This window comes from Apium graveolens, chromosome 10, assembly GCF_009905375.1.
Source record: "Apium graveolens cultivar Ventura chromosome 10, ASM990537v1, whole genome shotgun sequence".
NCBI classification, from domain to species: Eukaryota; Viridiplantae; Streptophyta; class Magnoliopsida; order Apiales; family Apiaceae; genus Apium; species Apium graveolens.
This window is the reverse complement of record NC_133656.1, coordinates 134,112,933-134,121,117: the sequence shown is the minus strand read 5'-3', so window position 1 is coordinate 134,121,117 and position 8,185 is coordinate 134,112,933. Positions and strand designations below refer to the sequence as shown.

The 8,185-nt window shown below is 36.2% G+C and overlaps 1 protein-coding gene across 1 annotated transcript; it reads right to left on the bottom strand.

Moving 5' to 3' along the window:
* Positions 1 to 2,343: 2,343 nt before the first annotated feature.
* Positions 2,344 to 8,141, bottom strand: LOC141691022 (uncharacterized). Its single transcript, XM_074495772.1, has 4 exons — positions 8,138 to 8,141; positions 5,873 to 6,187; positions 5,135 to 5,629; positions 2,344 to 2,408 (listed from the first exon to the last, which is right to left on the bottom strand). Exons 1-4 carry the CDS (start codon positions 8,139 to 8,141, stop codon positions 2,344 to 2,346), a joined length of 879 nt encoding a protein of 292 aa, XP_074351873.1.
* Positions 8,142 to 8,185: the final 44 nt, after the last annotated feature.

The following is an 8,185-nucleotide window of genomic DNA, read 5'->3' as shown; positions in this document are numbered from 1 at the left end:
GATGATCCTTGTTGACTGGCTGATTACGACACTCCCTTGAATAGTGTCCCTTCTGGTTGCATCTGTAGTAGACCACGTTCAACTTGTTGCAAACTCCACCATGTTTCCTTCCACATACTTGAAAATCTGGTATAGTTGGCCTCTGCTGGGTTGGCGGATTCCCAGTGGTTGGATGGTTACCTTGGCCTCTGTTTCCTGTATTCTGCCTGTTGAAATTTCTTCCAGGCTAGAACTTGTCTTTCCTCTGATTGAAATTTGAAAACTTTCCTGCTTGTGACTGTATTTCACTTCCTTCAATCTTCCTTTTCTTACTTTCCTTCTCTTTCTGAGACATTTCACTTTCTGTCTCCATAATCATGGCTTTCTGCACAACTCCCACATACGTATCCAATTCAAATATGGCCACCTTCCTTCGGATTTATGGCTTAAGCCCTTGCTGGAACCTTTTCACTTTCTTCCTATCAGTGTCCACATATGATGGTAAAAACCTAGACAACTCCTGAAACTTACTTTCATAATCTGCCACTAACATATTTCCCTGCTTTAGCTCCAGAAATTTCAATTCCATTTGATCTTGAACAAACTGAGAGAAATACTTCTCTAAAAACAACTCATTGAATCTATCACATGCAACATCATCAGTATCTTCGAACACTTTAACAGTTTCCCACCAGTAGGTGGCTTCATTCTTGAGGTAGAAACTTGCAAACTCAGTCTTCTACTCCTCACTCACCTTGATTAAGGCAAATGCCTTCTCTATTTCCTTCAACCAGACTCTTGCCTCAATAGGATCTACAGATCCTTTAAACTCTGGGGGATTCACCTCGTGAAAGATCTTCAAGGTTTCCTGAGGATTAGTCAGCCTCTGTTGTTGTTGAGTCAGGTGAATTATCCGTTCATCCAAGATTTGAAGAATCTGGGGTAAAGTTGAGTCTATGGGACCTGGATTTGTATTATTGTCATTATTGTCCTTAGTGTTATTGTAATTGGTTTCTTCATTGTGGTTGGTAGAACATGTGTTTCTTTTGGGAGGTATTTTCTGTAAATAATCAAACTTATTTAGCCTTTAAATCAAAACCCTTTTTATGAAAAGATTTTGTAAAACATAATTATCTCTTTTTAAAAATATTTTCAATTATTGAACTAAGTAAATTGCATGCTTCTTTACAGAATGTAAACAGTTAGAGGAAAAAGGGCACATGTTATAGCAAGACTTTATAACTGGTGCAATAAAATAAAACAGGTCTAGTAGATATCAAAATTTGGTAGTACAAGCACGAAATGTTTAATTAATGGCAAAGGTATAACAGACCTATCCATTATTCCGCAAGTCTAGTTTTTTATATACCCACCAAAAGTCTGATAATACACATTAAACATTATTACACATCTATCAGCTGTCACATCATCTTCATTGTTTAGCTTTAGGGAAGCTCTGGTCCAAAAAGCCTCTCAAAATCATCCAATACCTCTCTAGCCCACCCCATAAGAGCAACTGGGGTTGCATACTCGTAAGTAGCTCCATGAAGTCCGACCTCAATTACTCTTCGGGTCACATGAATCTCATTTTGAAGTTCCTTCACATTCCTATCCACCTCTATAGTCCTTATAATATGATGTTGCTCCTGGATCTGTGCCATCAGGGCTTCTCGCTCCAAAGGAAGAGCCTTATACTTATAATATAAAGCAGGGTGTGGAGTAAACTGGAATGATGCACCTGCAACTGAATGTCCAGTAGAGTCAGAATCAGCAGGTGGGGGTCCTCGAATAGGTGGTCTCACTCCAGGAGGTGGAATAGCTTGTAGAGGTGCAAACCTCGCAACATATATTATAGCTGATATCGGTGAAAGAACAGGATGTGGATCAGATGATGGTCTTCTGACTAAAGGCTCCGGGTGATCAGATGATATTGAAATAAATGAATCTATCATCGCTGCTATCTGAAAATTACGCTGCTAGATAAGAATCTCGAACTCGTCACGAATTATACTAAAACCTAATATTTAGTCATACTCAACCTTTTGACATTCTATTTATCTATTTATTTATCCAAATCTTAACCCTCTACCCATTCCCGACAATCTAGGCTTGTGGTAGTGACTTTAAACTTTAGCTCTGATGCCAAACCTATTTATTATATTTATTAATATAATAATATATATGCAATGACATCACTTACCATTTTCACAGATCCAAGCAGTTTAAAGTATGCCCACAAGCCACAACCTTATTTATATTACAAATGTTCCAAATCCCAGTTTATTTATCTTACAATGGAAGTAAACTTTATTACAAGCTATTAACACAAACTAAGACAAATATTGTCTGCTAGCTTATTTTATTTCAACCAGGAAACCTAGCTCGCATGCTTGTTTGGGGATCCTCGCTACCACCAATTTTCTTTTTCACTAGAAAAAATATAAACAGATTTGCAAGAGTGATCTAACTAATTCAGTAAGTCACAATGACAACACTGAGATTAAACAAATAATAATTGAAGTGATATGAGGAATCAAGTTTACTGATAAACAATGATTAGAATTGGATATTCACTCTCATTTTAAAAACCAAGGTTAGGCTGCCGATCCCTCATGCACTAACCCTGAGCAAGGCTCCCAGCTATGCTCTATATACTGGATTAAAGGCACACATTGGCCTATTATGACCACGAATCTGGTCCGACCACGAATCTGGTCCCTATTTAAAAACAATCTAATTCTATAATAACAGTATAATAAGTAATGAAATTTTAAAAAGCTGAATCATAAACAACACTTATTTTGAAGCATAGGGTGATTCATAGTTCCATGAAGGTATACAAGGAATTCATTAAGGTTGGGTTTCAATTCAAGGAAAGAATTAAACGCAAAAGACCTAAGGGTCCAAGAGTTACAAGAATTGGTCTTCTGTTATACAAGACATAAGGGTTGGTTTGTTAAGCAATCTAGTATCAAGGATCAGTGTGTGGTAGATATGTATTTGTGGAGTAGTATCGTATAGGTGTGGTTCGTATCCAAGAATTCAACAATCAATAGTTTACAAGAAATCAGGCTGGAGGCTCAAGATCAATAAGAATCAGGGTTTAGGGTTAAGTACCTGAAAGTACTTGCAATATAGAACAAGAATTATTTGGAATAACATAATAAAGAGAGTTCAAAGGTACTCGCAATACATTACAAGAAAGAACAGAAGCACTTGCCTTATCAACTTGCTTTTATTCTACTTATACTTGTCTACTGGTTCCTACTCACTAACCACTTGCTTTCCCTTTTTACGTCTAGCTTCCTTTGTTAAACATCACATTAATTTATCAATACTACTTCTTATCTCGTTCTATTCATTACAAGCTTCTAACTACCCTTCGGTTCACCAAAATTAGACGTACGGATTGAAAGTTATGAATATAATAGTCAAACAATGCACGTATAGTCATATTATAAATCAATCAGTTCACGTATAACACATAGCACGTATGATATTCGATCAAAATAATTATTCAAAGAAGATTTGGGGATAAAATGATTTTTCACGTATTTAATAAGAATTTTTTTTTACATTTTTCGAAATTAAAACGTGTCTCCGAATCATTTTATAATTAAAAAATATGACTTTAAAATAATTTTATAATCAGTATCGAGCTTTGAAAATAAATTTAAAATAATATTATAAAGCTCGAAACTATTTTCCAGAATTTTTAAATCAAAATAAATAATTAAATATAATTATTAAATCAATTAAAATTAATTAATAATTGATTAAATTAATTAATCAATTAATACTAAGTTAATCAATTAATTAAAAGAATTAAAAACTAATTAAAATTAATTAATAAAATAAATAAAATTTATTTTTTAATATATAATTAATTAAAACAATTTTCTTGATTTAAAATAATTAAATAGCTATTTTTCTTATTTTTAAAAAACTAAAAATATTATTTTTAAAATAAAACAAAATAACAATCCAATTTTTGTAAAACTCTACAACTTCAATGACTAAAGTGTAAAAACAGATGTAAAAATTTGATTTAGGAAAAATTTCGATAGATATCCTTAAATGCTCTGCATGATCTTTCGTTGACTTTGAGTAGATCAAAAATATCATCGATAAACAAAATGACAAACTTGTCCAAATATTCCTTAAAAATTTTGTTCATCAAGTCCATAAATGCTGCTGGGGCATTGGTCAATCTAAAAGACATTACTAAGAATTCATAATGACTGTACCTTGTTCTGAAAGCTGTGTTTGGTATATCTTCAGGCTTGATCTTCAATTGGTGATATATGGACCTCAGATCAATCTTAGAAAAGTACTGGGCTCCTTTCTGCTGATCAAACAAATCATCGATTCATGGTAATGAATAATTGTTCTTGATCGTAAGCTTATTGAGTTCTCGATAGTCGATGCATAACCTCATGCTTTCGTCTTTTTATTAACAAAAAATATCGACTCACCCCACAGGGATACACTGGGTCGAATCACTCCTTTCTCTAACAGCTCCTGTAATTGCTTTGCTAGTTCCTTCATTTCAACTAGCGCCATTTTGTACGGGGCCCTAGATACTGGTTCCGTTTCAGGTGCTAAGTCGATTGCAAAACCAATTTCTCTATTTGGAGGAAGTCCTGGTAATTTTTTTGGAAATACATCTGGAAATTCATTTACCACAAGAATGTCTTCCAATTTTGCTGGATCCTGACTTTTATATATCATATAAGCAATAAAATGCTCACATCCTTGTCGTAGTAACTTCTTAGCTTGAATCATCGTCAAGAACTTCTTCGCTTTCCTCTGACCTTTAAACGTCACGACTTTCTCATCTAGCGTCTTCAAGATTACTTTCTTATTATGACAATCTATCTGAGCATCATGCTTAGATAGCCAGTCCATTCCTAGAATAACGTCAAACTTTCCTAACTTAAATGGTATCAAGGTAGTAACAAACTTATTGCTAAAAATCTCAATCTCACAGCTCTTACATATTTGATTAACCGATACACACTCCTGATTTGCTAATTCTGCCGCCATAATCTCACTTAACAATTCAACTTATCAACAAAATCTTGAGAAATAAATGATCGAGTTGCTCCCAAATCTACTAGCACCTTAGTACATAAAGAATTGAAAGTAAGCGTACCTGCCACAACATCAGTGTCCATGATAGCATCCTTTATAAACATGTCATAAACACCAGCTTTGGCAGGTTCATTCATTGTTGGAAGGGCTCCCATGATTTGCAGTGTATTATTGACTGGAACTGGTGCTTTACAATCCCTGGCTATGTGCCCTGGCTTTCCGCACTTGAAACAGGTATACCCAATTGCTGGAGCTTTGCCTTCCTGATTCCTGGTAGGCTGGTCCTTGTTGACTGGCTTTATGGCTGGCTGACTACGATACTCTCTTGAATAGTTCCCCCTCTGGTTGCATCTGTAGCAGACCACATTCAACTTGTTGCGGACTCCGCCATGCTTCTTTCCACATACTTGACAATCTGGTAGAGCTGGCCTCTGGTGGGTTGGCTGATTCCCAGTGGCAGGACGGTTACCTTGGCCTTTGTTGCATGTATTCTTCCTATTAAAATTCTTTCCGGGCCGGAACTTGTCTTTCCTCTGATTAAAATTTGGAAACTTCCCTGCTTGTGACTATCTTTCACATCCCTCAAACTTCCTTTTCTTAATTTCCTTCTCTTTCTGAGACATTTCACTTTCTGTCTCTGCAATCATGGCTTTCTGCACAACTTCCGCATACGTATCCAATTCAAGTATGGCCACCTTCCCTCGGATCCATGACTTAAGCCCTTGCTGGAACCTTTTTGCTTTATTCCTATTAGTGTCCACTTATAATGGTACAAACCTAAACAACTCCTTAAACTTACTTTCATAATATGCCACTAACATATTTCCCTGCTTTAGCTCCCGAAATTTCAATTCAATTTGATCTTGAACAAACTGAGGGAAAAACTTCTCTAAAAATAACTCCTTGAATCTATACCATGCAACATCATCAGTACCTTCCAACACTTTAACAGTTTCCCACCAGTAGGTCGTTTCATTCTTCAGGTAGTAACTTGCAAACTTAGTCTTCTCCTCCTCACTCACCTTGACTAAGGCAAATGCCTTCTTAATTTCCTTCAACCAGACTCTTGCCTCAATAGGATCTAGAGAACCTTTAACTCTGGGCGATTCACCTCCTGAAAGATCTTAAAGGCTACCTGAGGATTAGTCTGCCTCTGCTGTTACTGAGTCAGGTGAACTGTCTGTTGAGCCATGATTTGAAGAATCTGGGCTACAGTTGGGTCTATGGGACCTGGATTTGTATTCTCGTTATTGTTATCTTAGGTGTTGTTATTGGTTTCTTCATTTTGGTTGGTAGAACGGGTGTTTCTTTTGGGAGAAATTTTCTGTAATGAATCAAGCAACTCTAGTTTATTAAAGGCAAAGGTAAAATATGCCTATCCATTATTCTAATTCTAGTTTATTTATATACCCACCAAAAGACTTATAATACACATTACACATTATTATACATCTATCAGCTGTCACATCATCTTCGTCATTTAGCTTTAGGGAAGCTCTGGTCCACCAAGCCTCTCAAAATCCTCCAATACCTCTCTTGCCCACCCTATAAGAGCATCTGGGGCTACATACTTGAAGTAGCTCCATGAAGTATGGCCTCAATTACTCTTCAGGTCACCTGAATCTCATTTTGAAGTTCCTTTACATTCCAATTCACCTCTATAGTCCTTATAATGTGTTGTAGCTCCTGGAACTGTGCCATCAGGGCTTCTCACTCCAAAATAAGAGCCTCATACTTATAGTACGAAACATGGTATGGAGTAAACTGGAAAGATGCACCCGCAACTGAATGTCTAGTAGAGTCAGAATCAGCAGGTGGGGGTCCTCGAATAGGTGGTCTTACTCTAGGAGATGGAATAGCTTAAAGTGGTGCAACCATCATAACAGGTATTATAGGTGATACCGGTGGAAGAACAGGACGTGGATCAGATGACGGTCTTCCGACTTAAGGATCTGGGTGATCACATGATATCGAAATAAAGGATTCTGTCATCGCTGCTATCTGAAAATTATGCTGCTAAATAAGTATCTCGAATCTCATCACGAATCATACTAAAACATACTATTTAGTCATACTCAACCATTCAATATTCTATTTCCCTATTTCTTTATCCTAATCTTATCCGTCGACCCATTCCCGACAATCTAGGCTTGTGGCAGTGACTTTAAACCTTAGCTCTGATGCCAAACCTATAATGCCCCCCAATCCCGGGTCGGAAGTTTGGGGTCCACAATACATATACACACACCATATTTAAACCTGTTTATTAATATAATAATATATACGCAATGACTCTACTTACCATTTTCCACGGATCGAAGCAGTTTAAAGTATGCCCACAAGCCACAACCTTATTTATTTTACAAACGTTCCAAATCTCAGTTTATTTATCTTACAACGGAAGTAAACTTTATTACAATCTATTAACATAAACTAAGGCAAACATCATCTGCTATCTTATTCCATTTCAACCTAGAAACCTAGCTCGCATGCTTGTCTGGGGATTCTCGCTACCACCAATTTCCTTTTTCACTGGAAAGAATATAAACAGATTTGCAAAAGTGAGCTAACTAGCTCATCAAGTCGCAATGACAACACCGAGATTAAACAATGATCAATTGAAGTGATATAAGGAATCAATTTTACTGATAAGCAATGATTAAAATTGGATATTCACTTTTATTTTAAAAACCAAGGTTAGGCTGATGATCAGTCACGCACTCACCCAGAGCAAGGCTCCCAGCTATGCTCTATATACTAGATCAAAGGCACACATTGGCCTATTATGACCACGAATCTTGTCTGACCACGAATCTGGTCCCTATTTAAAAATAACCTAATTTTATAATAACAATATAATAGGCAATGAAATTTCAATAAGCTGAATCATAAACAACATTTATCTTGAAGCATAGGGTGATTCATAGTTCCATGAAGGTATACAAGGAATTAATAAAGGTTACGTTTCAATTCAGGGAAAGAAACAAAAAGCAGAAGATCCAAGGGTCAAAGAGTTACAAGAATTAAAAATCAAGGTTAGGTTGCTGATCAGTCACACACTCACCCATAGCAAGGCTCCCAACTATGCTCTATATACTGGATCAAAGGCACA